This window comes from Narcine bancroftii, chromosome 11, assembly GCF_036971445.1.
Source record: "Narcine bancroftii isolate sNarBan1 chromosome 11, sNarBan1.hap1, whole genome shotgun sequence".
Taxonomy (NCBI): domain Eukaryota; kingdom Metazoa; phylum Chordata; class Chondrichthyes; order Torpediniformes; family Narcinidae; genus Narcine; species Narcine bancroftii.
This window is the reverse complement of record NC_091479.1, coordinates 22,905,132-22,928,712: the sequence shown is the minus strand read 5'-3', so window position 1 is coordinate 22,928,712 and position 23,581 is coordinate 22,905,132. Positions and strand designations below refer to the sequence as shown.

General features: G+C 50.6%; 1 protein-coding gene across 4 annotated transcripts in view; it reads left to right on the top strand.

Annotated features, from left to right (window-relative positions):
• LOC138745665 (annexin A2-like) overlaps positions 1-17,398 on the top strand; it is a 135,174-nt gene extending 117,776 nt beyond the window's left edge. For all 4 annotated transcript variants that reach the window (XM_069902918.1, XM_069902917.1, XM_069902920.1 and 1 more), the window contains 11 exons: positions 1,056-1,143; positions 2,461-2,555; positions 3,136-3,249; positions 4,972-5,062; positions 9,312-9,391; positions 10,599-10,658; positions 11,027-11,120; positions 12,153-12,248; positions 14,558-14,616; positions 14,743-14,862; positions 17,154-17,398. In XM_069902918.1, the coding sequence (XP_069759019.1) occupies positions 1,056-1,143; positions 2,461-2,555; positions 3,136-3,249; positions 4,972-5,062; positions 9,312-9,391; positions 10,599-10,658; positions 11,027-11,120; positions 12,153-12,248; positions 14,558-14,616; positions 14,743-14,862; positions 17,154-17,213 (957 nt within the window). In that variant the 3' untranslated portion in view covers positions 17,214-17,398. The remainder of the gene's footprint in view (positions 1-1,055; positions 1,144-2,460; positions 2,556-3,135; positions 3,250-4,971; positions 5,063-9,311; positions 9,392-10,598; positions 10,659-11,026; positions 11,121-12,152; positions 12,249-14,557; positions 14,617-14,742; positions 14,863-17,153) is intronic.
• Positions 17,399-23,581: the final 6,183 nt, after the last annotated feature.

The window sequence follows — 23,581 nt, the reverse complement described above, 5'->3', positions numbered from 1 at the left end:
AAGGTCAACTTGCAGGTTGAGTGGGTGGCGATGAAGGCAAATGCAACGCTGGCATTTGTTTCAAGAGGAATGGAATGTAAGAGCAGGGATGTGATGTGGAGGCTTTATAAGGCCCTGGGGAGATCTCACATGGAGAATTGTGAGCAGCTCCTCATTTAAGCAAGGTGCTGATGTTGGAGTTAGGTTCAAGTTAAGATGATTCCAGAAATGAAAGGGTTAGCACACGAGGAGCGCTTGACAGTTCTTGCCCTGTATTCATTGGAATTTAGGAGAAAGAAGGGGGGGGGGGGTAATCTCGTTGAAAGATTTCAAATGCTGAGAGGCGCGGACAGAGTAGATGTAGAAAGGTTGTTTCCCACAGTGGGAGAGTCTGGGACAAGAGGGCACAACTTCAGGATTTGAAGGGCGTTCACTTAGAACAGAGACGCGGAGGAATTTCTTCAGCCAGAGGGCAGCGAATCTGTGGAATCTGTTGCCAGGGGCGGTTGTGGAGGCCGGGCCACTGGGTGTATTTAAGGCAGAGATTGATTGGTTCTTGATTAGCCAGGGCATCAAAGGTTATGGGGAGAAGGCTGGACAGTGGGGCTGATTGGGGAAATGGATCAGCTCATGCTCAGACCTGATGGGCTAAATGGCCTATTTCTACAACTATGTCTCATGGTCCTGGAAGGTGGAAAGGTTCAGCATGTTCAGAGATGTGTCAGTCAGCAAGGAATATCCTTGAGTGCACTTCAGGGAGGGAGGGGGTGATAAGGTGAGGCTGAGTTGGGTTGAGCTGGGAGAGTGTAGCAGGGAGGGTTGGACATGGAGGCATGGGGAGGATTGGGTTCAGGGTTAGGGGAAGGTCCTCACCAGGGCTGCAGGACTTAACTTGTCCACACCATGACGGTTAGATCTCCCTGAGCCAATGAGACCCTCTGGGTCAATGGGTGTCCCCTCTGCACGAGAAAGCTGGAGGTTGGGGTTTCTTGGCGGTCTGGAAGAGAGGTTCCCACTGATGGTCCGTGGGAGGAGTTCCTCGAGGTGCAGGTGACCACTCTTGCTTTGTCTTTCAGATTTCTTGTGAAGCCACGGTGAAGCCATTCGCCAACTTTGATGCAAACAATGATGCCACGATGCTGGCGCGAGCAATTGAAACCAAAGGTAGGCCGATGTTACTGGGGCACTGCCATAGGGGGTTCCGGGCACCGAGCAGGAGGGGCGCTGGTATCGCGGTTCACATTCCTGCAGGAAGCCAGCTCAGGGAAGACCAGAACTCCAGTGGGAGCCAGGATGAGGAGAACCGGAACTCCAATGGGAGTCGGCTTGGGAGGAACCAGTCCTCTGCCGGGAGCCTAGTCTGGGAGAACCGGTTCACCGTTAGGAGCTGGCTTGGAAGAGACTGGAACTCCACCAGGAGCCGGCTCTGAGATTGATAGAGTGGGGGAATTTGTGAACAGAGGACATGAGTTCAAGGTGTGGTGGGGGGCTGAGGGCTAATGTTTCTTTACTCAGAGGGCGGAACGTGTATGGAATGGGCTGCAGGAGGAGGTGGTTGAGGCAGGGGCTAATGCAAGGTTCAAGGACCATTTGAACATGGATAGGTTGGGTTTAGTTGGATAGAGGCAGGTAGGACGAGTGTGGGTAGGACATTTTGGTTGGCGTAGACAAGCTTGGCCAGAGGGATTGATTTTGCACTGGATGACTCTGAATTGATGACAACTGGAACTCCAATTGTCACAGGGTCAGACAGCGGGGTCAGTCAGTGGTGTAACGGTACATGGTCCTCCTACACTCAAGACAGTGATCGTGGATCGTGGCTATCCAGACCAACACTGCATGTAAACTTTGTACTGGGCTGATCAATTCAGTAATGTCATGGCAGCAGTGATGTGTACCACATTGGCCACTCGATGGTCAGCTCTCTGCCTGTTACCGACTATACCTGCCTCACTCACTGTGGGGTCATCTCTCTGCCTGTCACCGACTGTACCTGTCTCACTCACTGTGGGGTAAACTCTCAGCTTGTTACTCACTGAACCTGTCTCACTCACTGTGCGGTAAACTCTCAACATGTTACCAACTGTTCCTGTCTCACCCTCTGTGGGGTAACCTCTGCCTGTTACTGACTGTACCTGTCTCACTCACTGTGCAGTAACCTCTCTGCCTGTTACGGCAGAGAAGTGTTGCCATTTCAGGTTGGATCCTATCGTCGGGCCGAGTGGAAGGGCTCGGACCCAAAACGTCGGCCGTTCTTTTGCTCCACTGATGCTGCTTAGCCCACAGATTGGGTTTTGCTCCAGATTTTATGGTCTTTGGGTTCTCATGTGCCTCCTGTACACAGGGTTCTGTACAGATCACTACTTCCATACTGCACCGAGACTGAAATTCAGGCCTGTACTGAACATGTGTACTCCTGTGCTCTGCATAACGGCTTGTGGAAGAGTGTCCTGAAGCTGTAACAAGCTGTCCTTGTTTCAGGCGTAGACGAGCACACCATCATCGACATCCTGACCCACCGAAGCAATGCGCAGAGACAAGACATCATGTTCGCCTTCGAGAAGCGGTCAAAGAAGGTGAGTAATCCCTTTCACAGAGCCTGCGCAGGACCACACGGTGGGGAGCACAGAGCCAGGCATCGGGCAGCTGAGGGAGAAGGGAGCAGGTCGGGAGGGGAATGAAGAGGAGGGGAGACTGGGCTGGATGCTAGGGGAAGAATGAAAGATGGGGACAGAGAATTAAGAGGGAAGAGGTCTGAAAAAGATGTCTGGAGAATAACAATGGACGTTATGTAGCTAAAATATGGGATGATCAGCCTGTAGTTGGGAACTTAACATCAATAGGATACATCTACAAGTGCCGGCCACTGTGGAGCCAGTCGCCTGTAACTGACTGTACCACCCTGGGTGATGGTGTCACTCCATGGGAACAGGAAGTCACATCATTGGGACAGGAAGTCACACTTGGGGACAGCAAGTCGCAATGGGGACAGACAGTCACACCCTGGGGGACAGGACCTAACACCGTGGGACAAGGAAGTCACATTGGGGATAGGATATGATATCCAAGGGACAGGAAGTCATACCTTGGGGACAGGAAGTCACACCCTGGGGACTGGACAGACCAGTGATGAGGATTGCCTTTGATCTTCTGCAGCCACTGGAGGACGTGCTGAACTCTGCGCTGAAGGACCCCCTGAAATCCGTCATCCTCGGCCTATTGAAACCTCCCGCCAAGTACGATGCTCTGGAGATGAAGAAAGCAGTCAAGGTGAGGAGTGAACCTGGGCCCTCCCTGTGAACTTGGGGCCCCCTGGGCTTGGTGCTGGACATTTGCTAATCCACTCAGAGACTCAGCACTCTGGAACAAGTTGCTGCGATCCTGATGAAATTCTGAGAGGCACTCGTTCCACAGCTTCCCCTCGTGTGTTTCAAGGTCAACGCGGACAGCCTTGTGGTGACTGCCTGCTGCAGTGTTTGGAACATGGAAACTGCTTGTAGCTTGTACACACACACACACACACACACACACACACACACACACACACACACACACACACACATACCCACACACAACACACAGACTCACACACACATACACACAACACACACACATACACACACCCACAGACACCTTGTTCATCCCTCTGACACTGGGGAGACCACCTTGTTCAGCCCCTGACATTGGGGGGATCACTTTGTTCACCCCCAACAGGGGAGACCACCTTGTTCACCCCCGACACTGGGGAGACCACCTTGTTCAGCCCCTGACATTGGGGGGATCACTTTGATCACCCCCAACAGGTGAGACCACCTTGTTCACCCCCGACACTGGGGAGACCACCTCGTTCACCCCCCACCACCCCCTCCCGACACTGGGGAGAGCACCTTGTTCACACCCCACCCCCCAACACTGGGGAGACCGACCACCTTGTTCACAGCATCTGACACTGGGTAAACTCTCCAAACTCTATTCCGAGTTCTGTCAATGGTCAGAGAAAAAGATTCAAGCTCAGGCTCAAAGCTTCCTTGACGAACATTAACACCCCCAATGTCTCCTGGAAGCCAGGACTCCCTTGCGGGGCCCTTGCAGCAGAAGCCAGGTTGGCACTGCTGTTCCCACACCGTATCCCACCAGAACCTGCAGGAGCAGTGGCTGTGACTCAGTCTGTGTTTGCCATCTCCTGGCCATCCCCTGTGCCTGCACGCAGTCTGCTGCAGACTGCAAGCACTGCAGGAAGAGGCTTCAGTCGCAGCTCTAGTGGATCAGCGTCATCACCTCCTCTCCACCATCCAACTTCTGCCCCCAGAGGGAACTCTGTAACTCAGCAGAACCTGAACTGAAACAATATCTGGGAAACTCTCAGATGAACTAGGGGACTGCACGACGTACTGAACAAGTCAGGCAGGCAAGAGACAGTCGGCGTTTTAGGACGCGTCCCTCTTGATCCAACCTTGATTAGGTTTTCGGCCCAAAATGACGACCGTCTGTTGGTCCCACGGAGGCTGCCTGACTCACTGAGTCCTTTCACCTCCCCTCCTCTCCTTTCCCCTCCCCTCCACTCTCCTTTCACCTCCTCTCCCTCCCCCTCCCTACCCCTCTCCTTTCACCTCCTCTCCTCTCCCATCCCCTCTCCCTTCACCTCCTCTTCCCCCCTCCCTTCCCCTCTCCCCTCCCCTCTCCTCCAATTTCTCCAGCAGTGTATTTCAATTGACCCCAGCATCTGCAGACTTAGTAACAATAAATGTGGGCTTTCTCTGGCCACAGTTGGGTGCAGAAAATGAATGACAAGCTCACAGAGCAACTGCAGAGAGAGAAATGGAGCTAAAGCACCTGGGCTCGCCCTCCAATCCTCACACCAGCCATTGGCTGTTTCCCTCTCCACAGATGCTGCCTAACGCTGGGTATTTCCAAAACTTCCCTTCTGTTGTAATCCCTGCATAATGCACTGGGCAGTGACGTGATCATTTATGATCTTTTCTTTCACAACAGGGGCTGGGAACAAAAGAAGATGCTCTCATTGAGATCCTGTGCTCTCGTACAAATGTGGAAATTAGGGAGATGAAGAAGGCTTATTACGAAGGTGAGAGGGGAGGGAGCTGGGCCAAAGGGGTCGACGGCCAGTCTGTTCCTTTTCAAAATATTCTTATTGGTATCTTACAATAAAAAACTGAACCATACAATTACAAAGTGTGCTACAAGATCAGGAAAAACAAAGTTACCATAATGATCATAATTCCAAAGCACACGCAAGGCAATGACGTGTACGTAACGAAAGAGAAGCCAAAAAAAAAATTTTAAAAACCCCTTCCCCTCAGCAAGGTTGAAGATTAACGTTCATAAATCCAGGTGGCCCAGTCTTCGAGAGAGACAACATAGCGCCAAGATTCCAGCTTAAGACGAAATCTCAAGATGATGGTAGTTGTCCAAGAATGAACCCCACATCATTTGAAATTCAATATTTGAGTTGTTAACCGCATATCTAATGTTTTTCCAAGACATCATATCCCCCGCCATTGTGCATGTGTAGGAGGAGTATTATCCTTCCAATTTAATGTACGTTTGGCCTTCAATAAAGTAAAAGATCAAATTTGGCCTTGAATTGAAGTTAGTGACACATCATCTTTTTCTGAATGTTCCAAAAAGGAAGGGTTAAGTTCCAATTTTAAATTTGAAATCACCGATAATGTTTGAAAAGTGTCCTTCCAAACTTTTCTAAGTTGGGGCAAGTCCAAAAACATATGAATTAAGGAAGCCTCCCCTATTTTACATTTATCACATCAGGAATTGACATCCAAATAAAAATGAGACAATTTTAGTTTAGACATATGTTCTCCATGAACCACTTTAAACTGCAGCAGACAATGGGATGTATGTTCCTTTTAAGGTCAGGTCATATCCGTGTAACCTGGCCTTAACGTCACTCTCCAACCGGATGGCATTAACATCGACTTCTCTGGTTTCTCCCTTGTCTTCTTTCCTCTGGCTCTCCACCTCTCTCACAGAACCCCCCCCCACCCCTGTTTGCTGGTCTGTCCTCCCACCCTTATCCACCTCCTGCCTGTGGGGCTGTGCCCCTCCTCCCCCCCCCATCCCACCATTTTGTTTGGGCGTCTGCGCACTTCATGAGGGGCTCAAGCCTGAAACGTCGGTTCTGTATCTTTATCTTTGCTACTTAAAGGACACTAACCTTGCTGATTCCAGCGTTGTGTTTTACGGTGTCTGCAGATGTTTGTGTTTCACTGCAGTGATGTTAACAATGTAGAAAGTGTTTCAGGTATGTCAGAAGCAGGAAGCAGACCAAGGGGATCCCTATATTTTTAGCATTGGCCTGCGTTGCTTTGGGTCTCGAACTGGCCAACTGGTTCTTGTAATGAAAGCACAATGCTGGAGAAACTCAGTAGGTCTTACAGTGTAAGCCTCAGAGCTGACGGGATTATAGATGGGGAGAAGCGAATCTTAGAAAAATCCCTTCCGAGAGCAAAGGGGGAACTTCCTCAGGATAGGCATCCCTCGAAGAGACTTTGCAGAGTTTTGCAGTAGACAGGAGTAAATCTGCAGACACCTCGATCGAAGTAAAAACTCAACAGGCCAAACTCACCGCTTGACCTGCGGAGTTTCTCCAACTTTGTGCTTTTACTTCAGTGTCTGCAGGTTTTCATGTTTTACAGCTGGTTCTTGACCTTGAGACAAGCTCCACACCACAAGTCTCTGTCATCATCAGGACCAGCCGTTTACAGCCTTGGAGTCACGAAGTGCGGAAGCAGGTCCTTCGGGCCCAACCACTCTTTGGGCTCGGATCTTCCTAAACTCATCTTGTATCTGTCCAGATGTTTCGTCAACGTTGCAATAGTCCCCGCCTCAATCACCTCCTCCGGCAGCCCGATCCACACTCCCACCGTCCTTCTGTGTAAAAAAAAAAGGGGGACCTATTTCCTCTCCTGGTTTTGTGTGGGTGCAGGCTGCTGGATTGCCGCGCCCTGCTGGGCAGCGCGTCCACCTCACTGTCCACTGGGACCTGCTCTGCTTGCCTCGAGGAGAAGGCGCAAGTTGCAGGCCATTGATACCCCCATCCAATTCCAGCCCACAGCCAAGCACCTCACTCTGTTCACAGCCAGCAGGTTCCCAGCTTAACCGACCCGCTAATTTCTCATATTTTAACCTCCTAGTAGGTGACAGGCAAGTTGGAGGCAGTGTGGCGACTGTAGAACATTGTCGTAGGTCACGACAGGAGGTAGAATGCAGAGTTAGGCACAGGAGTTTTAACCAGATTAAGAGAGAGGTGATGCAGTTTGGAAGGCTGAACTTGAAGGCGGAGTATATGGTTTAACCGGAGGATGCTTTTTTTTAAAGAGAGGCCCTTTTGGCCCAAGACTCCGTGCTGCCCAATTACACCCAATTGACCTACAACCCCCCCCCCCCCCCCCTACCACGTTTCGAATGTTGGGAGGAAACCGGAGCCCCTGGGGGAAACCCACGCAGACACGGGGAAAACGTACAAACTCCTTACAGACAGCACGGGATTCGAACCCCGGTCCCGATTGCTGGCGCTGCAATGGCATTGCGATAACTGCTACGCCAACTGCCGCCCTTGGCAACGGGGGACCTTAGCGTCCAAATCCATTGATCGCAGAAGGTGAAGAAGTAGAAACACACCGCTGGAGAAATCCAGCAAAGGTGTGGAGGAAAATCTGAACACAAAGGGTTAAGGGTTCACCCTTAAATTGCTTACAAGAGCATACAAGAATCAATTGCATACTGCTTAAGTGGAGGCAGGGAACCTCAAGGTTGAGATTTATCTGCAGACATGATAAGCTTTGGAATTCTGTGAAACAATGATTAAATTATTGCCAAATGTTGACGATGATAAACTATTGTCAGGTTGACCGCAACAGGGAGTCCACATGCAGGAATGTATATTCTTTCTTTGGCTTGGCTTCTTGGACGAAGATTTATGGAGGGGTAATGTCCACGTCAGCTGCAGGCTCGTTGGTGACTGACAAGTCCGATGCGGGACAGGCAGACACGGTTGCAGCGGTTGCAAGGGAAAATTGTGGGTTGGGGTTGGGTGTTGGGTTTTTCCTCCTTTGTCTTTTGTCAGTGAGGTGGGCTCTGCGGTCTTCTTCAAAGGAGGTTGCTGCCCGCCAAACTGTGAGGCGCCAAGCTGCATGGTTTGAGGCAATATCAGCCCACTGGTGGTGGTCAATGTGGCAGACACCAAGAGATTTCTTTAGACAGTCCTTGTACCTCTGTGTTAAAACTGGCTGTGGGCAAAGCAAGCTCAGGCTGGGCGATGGGCGCGCTCTCCAAGATATCTTGCTAATAAAACTCTTCCAAAGCGTTACCCTGGTGTCGATAATGGATTCTTTCTCTGCAACAAAAGGTCAAGACACAGAATCAATGTTTGGGGCCTGAGCCCTTCATCGAGGTGATAGGGTAGTTAAGAAGGCTTATGGTGTGCTGACCTGCATTAGTCAGGGAATTGAGTTCAAGAGTTGTGAGGTCAAGTTGCAGCTCAATAAAGCTCTGGTGAGACCACACTTGGAGTATTGTGTTCAGTTCTGGTCACCTCATTACAGGAAGGATGGAAAGATTTACCAGGATGTGGCCTGGATTGGAGAATGTGTCTTATGAGGGCAGAGCCGGGGATTATCTCTTTGGAGGATGAGCGGTGACTTAATAGATTTGATAAGAGGCATAAATACGGTAAAAGCCAATACCTCTTTCCCAGGGCAGGAGCAACATACACCAGAGGTCATCTGTACAGAGTGATGGGAGGAAAGTCTAGGGGGGACATCAGAGAGTTGGAGGGGGGGCCTGGAATGCCTTGCCAGGGGTGGTGGAGGAGGCTGGAACAATGGGGATATTAAAAGACAGGTGCATAGATGGTGGGAAAATATAGGGTCATGGGTGTGAGGGAAGGGTTAGATTGTTTTGGGGTAGGTTTACATTGTGGGCCAAAGGACCTGGACTGGGCTGGAATGTACAACACAGAAGGATGTCATTCAGCCCAAAGCATCTTCCTGGTCACAGAACAATCCCAACTCCACTGATTTTCCTGAGCCACTCTCTCTCGCGCAGGTGCCCAGCTCTCTCCAATTCTTCCCCCACCCACCAGCACAGGGGACGCCTCGCAACCAGATAAACTAGGGCACCGGGGGGTGGGGGGGGAACCCACACAAACATGGGGAGAGCGTACAAATTCCTTACAGATACCGCGGGATTCGAACCTGGGTCACTGGCGCTGTAACATCTTCACGCTAATTGTGCCGCTAATACGAAACAGACCCAACCAAACGGAACTAAACCAACAATCTTTCAAATCTTTACAGTATACAAGAAAGACATGATATCGGATATCAAAGGAGACACTTCAGGAGATTTTAGGAAGCTCCTGTGTGCTTTGGCAGAGGTACGTTCCCAAATGTATAAAGTTCACGTTTATTATCGTCTGATTGTACAAGTCCAACCGTGCGAAACAGCGTTCTCCGGTCGTCGGTGCAAAACTCGCAGACATACAACCGGACAAACAATTTATACATGTATACAAATATTGTTTAGTAAATATGAGAGTCTCCAATGGTCAGTGTGAGCGGTTCCTTTGGTTGATCAGCGTTCTCACTGCCCGTGGGAAGAAGCTGTTCCTCAGCCTGGTGGTGCTGGCTCTGATCCTCCTGTATCTCTTCCCCGACGGGAGCAGCTGAAAGATGCTGTGTGCGGGGTGGAAGGGGGTCCTCAATGATTTTGCACGGCCTCTTCCGGCAACAATTCTGGTAGATCACGTCGATTGGGGGGGGGAGGGAGACTCCTCCTTCTGTAGAAGGTTGACATGACGGCAGCTGGTGGCCTTGCTCACCTCATTCTTCTCAGGAAGTGCAGTTGCTGTTGTGCCTTCCAAACAAGTGAGGAACTGTTCTGTGACCATAATAGGTCACTAGTTAAGTGAACTCCATGGAACTTGGTGCTCTCCACTCTCTTCCTCCTGCTACCAGATTGGTAGTGCGGAACACCAGGAATGTGATCACATGATTGACAAGGATTGGTAAACGCCGGGGGAACATTCACCACGGTGTGAAACTGGCATCTGGAAGGAGAGGGGGTCCACTCTACCAGGACCCCACCTGGGTGTATCTCTCGTCACGGGCAGTCCCTGCTCACTGATTGGACGAGAGGGGCGGAGGATGGTGGGCTCAGGAAGTGGCTGAGGGAGAAAGGCCCGAGAGTTGCGGGAGAGAAGGGCAATGGAGACTTTTAACGCAATTTCGAGGTATAGCGTGGTAACAGATCCTTCCGGTCCATGAGCTGGCATGGCCTAAATACTCCTATGTGACCAATTCACCAATAAACCCCGTACGTTTTTGAACGGTTGGAGGGAACCAGAGTAACCAGAGGAAATGCATCCAGACACAGGGAGAATGTACAGACAGCACCGGATTTGAACCCGGGTCACTGACTCTGTCAGAGACACGTGCTCACCGAAACGCCCCCCCAAGAGAGTTTAAGTGGTTCAATCATTGAGCACAGGCATCACGGGCCTGAGCCTGAGGAAGGGGTGCCCATAGCCCACCTTCGGTTGACGTTGGATTCATTGACGCTATTGCCATTTTCTCCATGTGCAGGGGAAACGTCCAGAACCGTCCAACGTGGAGGATTATAACCAGATCGACTCTGATGCCAAGGTAAGCATCTCACTCAGACTGACACTACGGCAGTGTGTGTACAGTACATGTGTATCCTGATCATTCACATTACAGTGGTGTGTGTACAATACATTGGCCCTGATCATTAACACTGCCCCATGTGTGGGACGTGCAAGATGGAAATGCATGGTGTTATGACGTTTTGGTCTGGGGCCCTGTCACAGGAGGTTTTATCACTAGCCTCAGGACCGTTTAGGTCTAGTGCTCAGCACTGGGTGTTTCATGGATGAAGGGCGAATATCCTCCAACTTGGTCGTCACTCACTACCCCAAAGGTCGAGTCCAATGCGACAGGCTGCAGGTGCCATGGGATTCACTCACTGACTGCCCTTGTGTTTGATCCTGCAGGCTCTCTACGAAGCTGTTAAGCAAAAAAAAGGGATCGATACTGCCAAATGGATCACCATCCTGACGGAGAGGAGCGCTCCTCACCTAGTAAGAGGTAATGACCGCCATTTTGGTCAGGGTACAGGAGCAGAGGTGATGGCGCGCTGGGAACAGCCCGCATGTCTGGGACCATCTGTGGGAAGAGGGACAGGGAATGTTCCGGCAGCAGGGTAGAAACACAGGCACAGGCAAGAGGTGGCACAGATGTGGTGGCAACATAGGGAGGGACACGTGGATACAGGCCGTCACACATTGTACAAACAGACAGGTAGACACCGTAGAAACAGGCAGACAGACACTGCAGAAACAGGCAGTCTCACACTGTACAAACAGGCAGATGGGCACTGTAGAAACCGGCAGATAGACACTGCAGAAACATGCAGTCAGACACTGTATAATAGGCAGTCAGATAATGTAGAAACAGGCAAACAGTCAATGGAGAAACAGGTGGCCAAACACTGAAGAAACAGTGTAGAATAGACAGACAGATACCGTAGAAACAGGCGATCAGACACTAGAAAGAGGCAGACAGTTGTTGTAGAAACAGGAGGTCAGACACCATAGAAACAGGCGGTCAGACACCGTAGAAACAGGCAGTCAGACACTAGAAAGAGGCAGACAGTTGTTGTAGAAACAGGCGGTCAGGCACTGAAGAAACAGACAGACAGATATTGTGGAAACAGCCAGACACTAGAAACAGATGGTCAGACACTGTAAAAGCAGGCAGTCAGATACTGTAGAAACAGACAGACAGACGCTGTAGAAACAGATGGTTGGATACTGTAATAACAGGCGGTCAGATGCTATAATAACTGACACTGTAGAAACAGGCAGACAGACACTAATAACAGGCGGTCAGACACGGTAGAAGCAGGCAGTCAGATACTGTAGAATTATACAGAAAGACACTGAAGAAACAGGCTTAAATCATTTTTGTGTTCTTCACCATAACCCCAGTGATGTAACCTCCATCCAGAGTTATTACCTGTCGCTGGTAATGGCTTGGTTTTTTGGCAATGGTGACCAACCATGGCAATGGTAACCAACATTGCGAACAATGTTCTTACCCGAAATTTTCTTTGGTTAGTTTTCCAGCGCTACAACACATACAGCCCCAGCAGCGTTAGTGAAAGCATCAAAGAGGGCTTGTCGAAAGATCTGAAAAATAACCTTTTGGCCCTGGGTAAGAGTGGTGTCTCATCTTTCACCGTCTCTGTCCTGAATGTTGTGTGATACAACCATAGAACGCTACAGCACAGAAAACAGGGCATTCGGCCTCTCTAGTTTTTGCCAACCCTCATCTCCCTAGTTCCACTGACCTGCTCCCATTCCATAACCCTCCAGGCCTCTCCCATCCATGTACCTATCCAATTTATTCTTAAAACACACGATCGAACCCACATTCACGTCAGAGGGCAGCTCGTTCCACACTCCCACCACTCTCTGAGGGAAGAAGTTCCCCCTAATTGTTTCCCCTAAACCTTTCCCCTTTCAGCTTAAAACTACAACCTCTCATATTTATTTTCCCCCAATCTAAGTGGAAAAAGCTTATTTGCATTTACTCTGTCGATACCTCTCATAAACCTCGATCAAATCTCCCTTCATTCTTCTACATTCCAAGAAATAAAGTCCTAACCTGTCCAATCTTTCCTGTAACTCAACCCCTGAAGACCCAGCCACATACTAGCAAATCTTCTCTGCACTAAATCTGTAAATTTCTCTTTAATGTCAAAATGTCACCTCAGTAAATATATTTAAGACAAGGTTGGATGGAATTTACATAGTCGGGGAATTAGGGAGGGATATGGGATATGGTGGAGATGAGCCGATCATCAGATCAGCCATTGAATGGCGGAGTGGGCTGGATGGCCTCCTCCTGAAATTTAAATTAAGCCATACAGCACGGTAACAGCCCCTTCTGGCCCACGAGCCCGAACCGCCCATCGACCTCCACCCCCCCACCACCCGGTACATTTCTGAAGGGTGAGAGGAAACCGGAGCCCTCAGAGAAAACCCACGCAGACACGGGGAGAACGTACAAATTCCTTACAGACAGCACGGGATTCGAACCCCGGTCACGATCATTGGAGCCGTAAAGTCATTGCGCTGACCGCTACACCAATTGGGTTGCCCATTTCATTTGCTCTTAAATCAAACTCATATCCACCACCTCATTCCACACTCTGATCACCCTCTGAGTGAAGACGTTCCCCCAAATGTTCCCCTTAGCCCTTCTCCTCTAGGTCTCGTCTCACCCCAGCCTCAGCTTACATTCCCCCCCTCTCTCTCTCTCTCTCTCTCTCTCTCTCTCTCTCTCTCTCTCTCTCTCTCTCTCACTCTTCCCCCCCCTCTAGCCATTTCAGAGACCTCTGTCAGACCTCCCCTCATTTTCTGACACTCCAGCTTCCTCTCCCGCTGGGGCCGGGGTGGGGGGGGGGTGGGGTGATCACTGCACCTGCTGTGGGGTGGGTAGCACGGCTCCCTCAAATGGGGGGGCAAGGATCTCAATCTGGGCGAGCCCACGGCCAGATGCCCAGTTGGTTGGTTCCAAGAGGATGGTAACAATAAGCAAAAATAGTGCAAGAAAAAGACAAAGTGAGGCCAGGCCTTTGGTTCATTGATCATTCCAGAATCCGATGAGGGAGGGGAAGAAGCCGCCCTTGTGCCACTGAGTGCTCATCTTTCCTCCTTCCTGATGGTAGCAGGGTGACGAGGGCATGGCTTGGGTGGTGGGGGTCTTTGAGGACAGAGGCTGCTTTTTTAAGACACTGTCTCGCTGGAGTGAAGTCTGGTGCCTGTATGTCGCAGGCCGAGTTCACAACCCTCTGGAGTTTATTCTTGCCCTGAGAGTTTACGCCTCCATACCAGGCAGTGATGAAACCAGCCAGAATGCTCTCCACATTCCACCAAATCTCCTCAGACACCTCACAAAGTATAGCCGCTGGCGAGCCTTCTTTGCGATTGCATCAACATGGAGGCTCCAGGACAGATCCTCGGAGGTGTTGACACCCAGGAATTTGAGGTTCTTTACCCTATCTTCAAGAGTCACCGAGTGTACGTGGATTTTCCCCCACCACCCCCGCGTTCTCTGCAGCCTCCTGTTCAATTCATCGGCCACCCGAGCTCCAGATCCAAACCTCTGACACGGTCAGGAGCCCTTCTTGCCCTCAGCACCCTCTTGAATCCCAGCGTCAATGCACGGTTGCCATTAACCAGTGTCCCGCAGCCTGTATGCGGGAACTTTGACCGCAAGTCGCCCACTGGTTGATTTTGGGGAGAAGAGTGCTGACAGGACAGGAATTCAGAGCTATTTACAATTCCTGGTCCACTGTCAGTGCTGAGCGCTCTATCCTTCCACTGTGGGCATACCCAGCACCATCACACACACACACCACCATCACCCCACCACCCCCCCCCCCCCCCCCCCCGTTTCCTCATGTAATGTGCTTAGACCACACACTGATAACGGCTCCGTTCTGTATCTCCCCACAGTTCAATGCATCCAGAGCACCCCCATGTTTTTTGCCAACAAGCTGTCCCAGATGATACAGGTACAGTAACAATCTGAACGTTACTTATACTTGGGTGAACACCAGAGCACAAATACTTTCAGAGCCACTCAGCGGCTGGGTAGCTGCTAGTGTTCTGCCAGCTAAGCTAAGATGTGCAATCCACAGGGTGATCTGGGGCGCGATGTGCTGACCAGGATCATGGTGTCCCGCTCTGAGATCGACCTGCTCACTATCAGGAGGGAATTCAAGAAGAAAACTGGCAGATCTCTCTACCAATCTATAAAGGTGAGTGTCTGCCCATCTAGGGGAAACTGAGGTTGTTTGGGGTCTATCCTCGGCAGCTCGGGAACGGGCCCTCACATCCTGCAGCCATTCACCATGCCCGGAGAAGGGTGGAGGCCTGTATGGCGCCCTGGATCACCACCTCAGCGTCTGTCTCCTCTACCTCGCCAGTAACCAAGGTAGAAGCTGGAAATTCTCAGTGAGTCCGTCCGTATCCATGGAGAAAGAGAGAAAGGGGGAGAGAGATGCAGAGGGAAAAGAGAGAGAGGAGAGAGAAGGCAGAGAGATGCAGAGGGAAATAGAGAAGGTCATAGAGAGAAAAAGAGACAGAGAAGGGGAGAGAGATACAGAGGGAAAGAGAGAAAAAGTGAGAGAATAAAAATGAAAAAGAGAGATGCCAATCCTTCATCAGAACCAGGAAACATATGAAATTGAGTCACAGCCATGTAGCCTCGAACAGGTCATTCAGCCCTGCTGACCAAGTTGGCATTCTGGGTTAGCCTAATTTGCCCACATTCATCCAGATCCTTTTTAAACTTTTAAATTCCGACATGCAGCTCAGTAACAGGCCCTTCTGGCTCACGAGCCCGTGCCGCCCAATTGCACCCAAATGACCCACACCCCTCAGTACATTTTGACGGGTGGGAGGAAACCGGAGCCTCTGGAGGAAACCCACGCAGACTCGGGGAGGACGGACATACTCCTTAAAAGCAGCGTGGGATTTGAACCCAGGTCGTTGGCACCGTAAGAGAGTTGTGCTAACCGCTCCGCCAACCGTGCCGTCCGTTGGAATCTCTTCCTGTCCATAAACCTGTCTGAATGTTCCAGATTCTTCTGGAAGCTCATTCCAGATACGGAGCACCCTCTGAGTGGAATGTTGCCTCTCACCCTCTCTTAAATCCCTCGCCCATCCTTAAACCTGTACCCTCTCCTGCTGATGCCCTCGACTCCTTGTGGAAAAAAAAGTCTGTGTCATTCCCTTCCTCCGTGGACCTTGTATGCTGGTGACGCAGAGAAGGTGGGAGGAGGGAAAAGGCAGGAGGTGAAGTGTTACGGGAGGTAATTAGAACCATAGACCCATGGAACGCCAGAGCACAGAAACAGCCCTTCTCATCTGACCTGCATTCCTCCATCCCCCTCCCGTTCATGTACCTGTCCAGATTTTTCTCAAATATCAAAATTGACCTTGCATTCACCACATCAGCTGACAGCTCATTCCCCACTCTCTGGCTGAAGTCATTTCCCCCCAGTGCTCCCTTAAAAAATTTCCCCTTTCATGAGTTTTTACCTCTCACAACTTCATGGGAAATAAGCAAACGCCCAGGTGATTTTTGGAGAATAGTCAATTTTCAGTCCTGGTTCTGAAGTTCTCCTTAAACTCCCGTGCAAGGCCTAAACCCTCCTACCATCAACAGCCAGGGATTGTCCGTGTGTTTAGGAGGAGGCCAGTGTTCAAGTTGTTCTTGTTGATGAAGCCTGTTCAGAAGGAGAATTTATCATCGTGAACGTCACAAAATTCATTGTTCAGTGCAAACATTCTTATAAAACACCAACAATAAATATAAATAGTGCACAAAGGATCAAAGTGAGGCAGTATCTTTGGTTCATTGATCAATCAGGAATCTGATGGTGGAGGGCAGCGGGATGGCCATTCTTCACCTGCACTCGCTCCTAATACTAGGTAGGCATTGCAGCCCCCCAGGCAATCTTCCTGGGACCCAGGTGTGATTAGTGGGGGCAAAGGTGCCTCCAGTTGTCTGTCTCCCTCACATCGTCAATCGCGCTCCCCCAACCCGCGGCAGCCGACCCCTCTCCTCTCTCTCCCCTGCGGCAGCCGACCTCTCCCCCCCCTTGGCAGCGACCTCTCTCTCCCCCTGAGAGTGGCCCCCGTCTCACCCCCTCCCCTTCTCCACCCCGGGCCCTGAAAGTGACCCCTCTCCCCACCCCGATCACCACAGAAACTTCAGCCGGGGTTTCACGGAGTAACCAGGTCGGCCATTTTGCTGTTCAAGCTGCCGGTTGACGCGTCCTGGGTAAGTTTAACTTGGCTCCCCAAGGTAGGGCAGGGACACCGTTGACTTTGGACAATGCTGACCGGGTCAGACCCTTTCAAGCTTCCTTGTGAGTGGGGCGCTAACCGGGCAAGTTGCCCGGTTAACCCCATTTTACAAGGCAGTTTGAAAGCACTGCCTGTAGGATGTGAATCCTCTGGTTAGAGTTCTTCCCTGTGAGGTTGCAGTGGGAGGGCACTGTATGGCCTCCGTGGATAACTATCGCTTCTCTGTCTCCTTCAGGCCACGACTAAGGATGATTACGAACAGGTTCTGCTGGCTCTCTGCGGAGGCAATGACTAAACTTGGGGAGGGTCCCACCTCCGTGCCGGCCTCCTCCCACCTCCTCGTCCACTGGCAGTGGGTGTTTGGATCAAACCACCCATTCTTTCATGCATCAATGAAATCTGCCCGATTGTATGTGACCATGAGATTGTGACGCAAAATTCCTTGTGGAAAGATCAATAAATATTCAAAATGCTCCCCTACCTCTTGTCAACTCAACTCTGAGATCAGAACGCTGGGGTGGGAGTTCGTGTTTCTCTGGATAACTTGTGTCTGAGGTCAATTTGATCAACTATTCTTGCAGGACTTGCTGACGGCTGGTATAGTAGATGTGCATAGTAATTCCTACATCCACCCACTTTACAGCAGGGATATGCTTTTAACCACTGTCCTTTTGTACAAAATAAAACAATTGGATGATAAACTGTAACACCATGTCTGAAAAGATAACCAGGTTATCACATGGTTCTCAATGGGGAATGGGTTAAGAGTGAAACAGCAAAAGTTTAGGGGGAACTTCTTAGGGCGGCACGGTGGGCACAGCGGTCAGCACAACACCTTTACCGCGCCAGCAATCGAGACCGGGGTTCAAATCCCGTGCTGTCTGAAATTCTCCCCGTGTCTGCATGGGTTTTCCCTGGGGGCTCTGCACCATTCAAAATATACTGGGGTTTGTAGATGGGGGGCACGGACTCGTGGGGCGAAATGGCCTGTTACCGTGCTGTACGTCTACATTTAAAATTCTTCACTCAGAGAGTGGTGGGAGTGTGGAACGAGTTGCCAGCTGAAGGGTGCCGAATACGGGCTCAATTCTCATATTTAAGAAAAATTTGGACAGCTGCATGGATGGGAGGGGTATGGAGGACTATGGACTGGCCTGTTTTCTGTGTTGTAATATTTTAAATTAAAGTTAAATTTAGGCATACAGCGCGGTAACAGGCCATTTTGGCCCACGACTCCATGCCGTCCAATTTACACCCAATTAATTACACCTCCCCCAGTATGTTTCGAACAGTGGGAGGAAACCGGAGCCCCGAGGTAAACCCACGTAGACACAGGGAGAACTTACAAACTCCTTACAGACAGCGCAGGATTTGAACCCTGGTCCTGATCGCTACTGCTGTAAAGGCGTTGCCTAAGCACTACACCAACCGTGCCACGAGGCAGGGTGTGTCTATATTGGGCAAGTTCTATGGTTCTCCAAATGGCATGAAACATCATCTACAAACAGCATGCATCTTAAACAGAGGAATTGGCTGGTTATTCACATGCGTTGGACGAGGAATACTGTAGCATTGGACCTGTGTTCTATCCAATCAATCTCTGTTCGTTGAATATTGGGGAAGTTTGAATTTCAGCTGCTTTGATCAGTCTGTGGAAGAGACAGGTACAGAAATCAGTAAATCCCAGATCTTGTGGATAACCACTGACAGCAAAAAAAAGGGACCCTGCAAGAATACATTAGCCAGCAAAGGTTACAAGGACCCCAAAACACTTAATGCAGAGGTGAGTTTGCAAAGTCTCAGTGAGGCTGGGAGCATCTCCATTGGACATATTGGATCTTCCACGAGAGATGGACAGAGCCTGGGTTATACTACGGACGGTGGGACATTGCAGGGAAGGGCAGATATGGAGGTAACACTGGTGGGAGGATGGGGATAAAGAGACTGGGGAATCATTGGATAAATAGAATGTAAAACCAAAGAGTTTGTGTTACAAATCAACAGCCGGGCCTTGGCTGTGGTGGATATGGACAGTTCCTTCTGCCTCAGGAAGAAAGGAACAAGAGACTGCAGACACTAATCTCGAGCAAAAGGAAAGAGCTGGAGGTACTCAGTGGTCCGAGTAACATCTGTGGGGGAAATGAAATGCCGATGTTGGAGTTGAGACCTTGTATCAGAACTCCAGGCTTTGGACCATAGTAGGAACAGCAGGGAACAGGCCATTCGGCCCACGTGACTGATCTCCAACTCAAACTCTGCTATCTGCTCCTGATCTATATCCCTCTGCCCCTTCGTGCCAATATATCTGTGAATATTTGGCCTTGGTTTGGGTTGGGATGCGTCCCAGGAATTTTCTTTACTGGAGTTGCAGTCCTGCCTCACCCGGACACTAATGAGGTCCCAGGTTCCACTCACGTCCACTCCTCTACCTCCAGGAGACTCTTAGACAGGCACATGGATGAAAGAAAAATAACGGGTTAGGAGGTAGGGAGGGTTTAGTTTTATTTAGGTCAGCACAACATCAAGGGCCAAAGGGCCTGTACTGTGCTGCCATGTTCTATGCGTTGGGCCCATCGACAGCTGTACCCCACCCTCCAACACTGCATGGCTGGAACTTCAATGCATGTCTTTGAGCTCAGCACCACCGCAACTTCTCTCATGCCCACCTCACCCCCCCCCCCCACCCCCCCAGGTGCCTGGGCACCTTGTTCATCGCTACAGGAGCGACCAGTGCAGCTTGCGAGCACTGCAACACCATTTCCATTCCAGCACCTCCCTCCGTGCGTGCCCTCAGCCCCAGCAAACGTGCCAGCCCCCGCCAATGCAACACCTCCTCCTTCCATTTCTGCAACCCTTCTCCGGCACCTGGGCAACTCCAACCGTGTTGACATCATCGGGACCATCGCCTTGCTGGATGGTGAATCTTATTCTACGGGGTTCGTCTGGTGGCTGACGTTAGTTGGCCGACCGTCAGAAGAGAAACAGGAAAGTCTGCAGACACTGATTGTAGTTAAAAACAGAGATAATGGAGGAACTCAGCTGGTCTGACGAAGTCCATGAGAGGTAACGGTCTACAAGTACAGTACCCCGTATCCCAAACACTTGGGACCAGATGCTTTTGAGGATTTGGAACTGAGCAGGTCAGTAGCATCAGCAGAAAACCTGTATCAGCGGTTACACAACAAACCGGCAGGGTTTTCAGCGCCGACAAGATGCCACAAAAGGAAAATTCACATGAAATAATGTTTAGTACTTACCAAAAAAAATTGATGCCTGCTTACTAAAGAAGTTAAATGAAGCACCAAAAATTGGAATTCTCCTCAATGGGCATTTCAAATGTTTCTTCATTAACAATGTGTTTTGTTTTTTGCCACTGCCTTTCCCTGATTCCTCCCCATCGCTGGTCCCCGGTTCCTCCCCGCCGCCCGTCCCCGACCCCTCCTCACTGCTCGTCCCCGGTTCCGCCCCACTGCCCATCCCCGACCCCGATCCCTCCCCACTGCCACCACTGGTCCCTGACTACGGACCCCACTCCTGCCCAGAGCCTGAGGTCCCCGCTCCTGACTGGGAGCCCCAGGCGACATCTTCAATGCGGGCGCCACCACATCCAATGCTGAGAATGGAGTCACCGTCGTCGAATCCGGCCGCAGCCCAATGGTGAAAATGTGGACCCAGCTTCGTTTGGCATCTTCCTGGCCAGAAGCAAAGCTTTTGATTTGTACCAAGGTGCTCTGGCGTATCATACCAAGTCAGGTTTCAACTTATGATGTCGTGTTGGCGCTTAAAAAAGAGTTTGAATTTTGGATCTTTTAGGTTTTCAGAAGTTCGGATGCAGATACTCAACTGTATTACCAACAGTTCAGCCCTAAACCATATAACAATTTACAGTATGGAAACAGGCCATATCAGCCCCTCTTGTCCGCACCGATTTACATGAAACTCCACTGGTTCCACCTACCCACTCCCTGTCCATAACCCTCCAACCCCCTCACATCCATGTACTCATCCAACCTCCTCTTAAATGACAGAATTGACCCTGCCGCAACTACCTCTTCCGGAAGGTCATTCCACTCAGCCACCATTCCCTGAATGAAGAAGTTTCCTCTTATATTACTCCTAAAGTTTTGCGGAAGGAAACCGGAGAAATCCCAAGCAGACATGGATTTGAACCTCAGTCCTGATCGCTGGCACGTTGACAACGTTGTGCTAACCGCTACGCCAACCAGGCCCTGCCTCACTGAGCCTGGTTCCTACAGGCAAACGGGGGGGTTGAATCTCGGTGCCAAGCTGGGGAGTCAGAGAGAGGCACCCTCCATCTTCACCGCAGGTCGCGTGTCCATTGTGCCGCCACGGGCTCCGTGGCCCACCGCCCCCCTCCCCCAGAGATGGGTAGGGGGTGGGTGGATGTGCGGGGGCAGGGGAGGGAGGGGCCCTGCAGATGGTCCTCTCCAGTTGACCACTTCCCCAGCGGCCATCCAACGCAGGCCCAACACCCTGGTTGACAGATGGTGTGGCAAGCAACATCAAGCACCCCAATCTTGGGGACGGGCGGGGAGGGGGATGAAACAAAAGTCTGTAGGTACTGTGATTGCAGTAAATGCTGGTGGAACTTGACCGATCTCGCAGTGTCCAGAGGAGGTTAGATACATCAGCGATGTTTCTGGCCTGAGGCCTTCCTCAAGGTACAAACAAAAGTCAGGAAGGTGTCTGAATAAAGACTGAAAACTGGCCAGGGGAGGAGGTGTTAATTGGATATGAAAGGGGGAGGTGAGAAGTGATTTGGTCTGTGTGAAAGGTGACAGGGATTATACATGGTTGGGGGATGGCGACGGGGAAGAAGTGGTTTAATGAAAGCCAAAGGTTGATGTTAATGAAACCTGGATGGAGGGTGTCCACAGGGAAGGTGAGGTGTTGCACCTCCGATGTGCGGGTGGTCTCAATCGCACAGTGCATGAGATCGTGGATGGACGTCAGCAAGGGAATGGGATAGAGAATCACAAGGGTGGGGCAAGATGACCGTGCGAGTGTTTTGAATCCCGCTGGATCCTGGGAAAACAGCAACACCATCCTGCAGTCTGGGAAGAGGAGCGGGACATTTCAACATAGGGCACGGATCCTCGTCACACCCCACAGCAGATGGCAAATGCTCCGGCTTCACCTCGTGGCAATGGGAGGCCCTGGTTGGTATCCGCTCCGATCGCAGACCCCGTCCCTCCTATCTCCGTGCGCCGTGCATGCTGGATGACCCTCAGAGTACGGACACGTGAGAGCATCTGAGCCACGTCACCAACCTGGAGACAACGGAGGGGAACTCGGCTCCTCGGAATTCTGCTGTCTGGACACCTGGGGTACCCAGGCCTGAGGGTGTTCACAACCCATGGGGGAGGGATTAGAGCTAGGAATAATCCACCGGAGCAATGGCAGAACTACCACATAAACAGAAGCTCCACCACAGGAACCACACCATCACCACAGGGAACCACACCATCACTGCAGGAACAGACCATCACCGCAGGAACCAGACCATCACCACAGGAACCACACCATCACCGCAGGAACCAGACCATCACCGCAGGAACCAGTCCTTCACCAAAGGAATCCCACGCCAACTGTCCTAAACCATGTTTTGCCGCTGAATTTCATTTGTACTCGGCTTCTGATGCCTCTCATGTCAGTGTCCAATAATAGCTGACCACCACTGATGGATTCCAGTTGCCCTGATGCCCCTTCTCCATGGTCGCAGTGTCCTGATGTAACCCTTCACCGTGTTCGTCACTGAGGCATCAAGATCAGCCAGGAAGACGTCCAAGTTGCGAACACAGGGAATGAATTTTCAACGATATGTCGCACTTCATGGTTTTGTACTCTTGACTTAAAATATGACAGGAAATCACAAAAATCTATCTAAAAAACGGTATGTGAAAGGAAATTCTCAAGGTGGTTTTCATGAACATCAGCCCAAAATCTATACAATTCACCCAAAAATGTTGAGGAAGTGAAATCTTCATTGTGCAGTGTCACCAATTTTTAAAGATTGTATTTACAGATTTATTGCTGCCTCAAAACAACAAATTTTTTGACCTGATTCTGATTCTGTGATTCCAAAAAACCGATGGGTAAATCCAATGAGTGTAAACTCAGAGGTGGGGAATGTTCTAGAAACAATAATCAGGAGTAAAATTAACATTCACTGATGGGGAATACAGACTTGGAGAAAGCAAAGTTAATAGTCAAAAGTGTTGGAGAAACTCAGCAGGTCACTCAGCGTCCATTGGAGGCAAAAATATTTAACCGACGTGTCGGGCCTGAGCCCTTCGTCAAAAATCAGGGCAGACGTCTGAAGGAAAAGGCGGGAGAAGAAGGGGCGGGGAGAGGGGTCACAGGCCCACAGGCAAGAGGATGTGGAAAGGAGGGTAGGAGAGGAAAGATGAGAATTGATCGGGGGGGTGGATCTGTGAATGCAGAGTTGGAGGAAAGGGAGATGGAGGGATCGGGAAAGAGAGAGAGGTGGGGTGGGGAGATGGAGGAAAGGAGACACATGGAATGCCAGAGATGGGGGTGCGCTAATGGAAATCAGAGAATTCGATGTTGTGACAGATTATGTGGTGTTTGTTTAGTATATAGATATGTTTTTGGGAGAGAAATTGGGGCAGGATTCTTAGT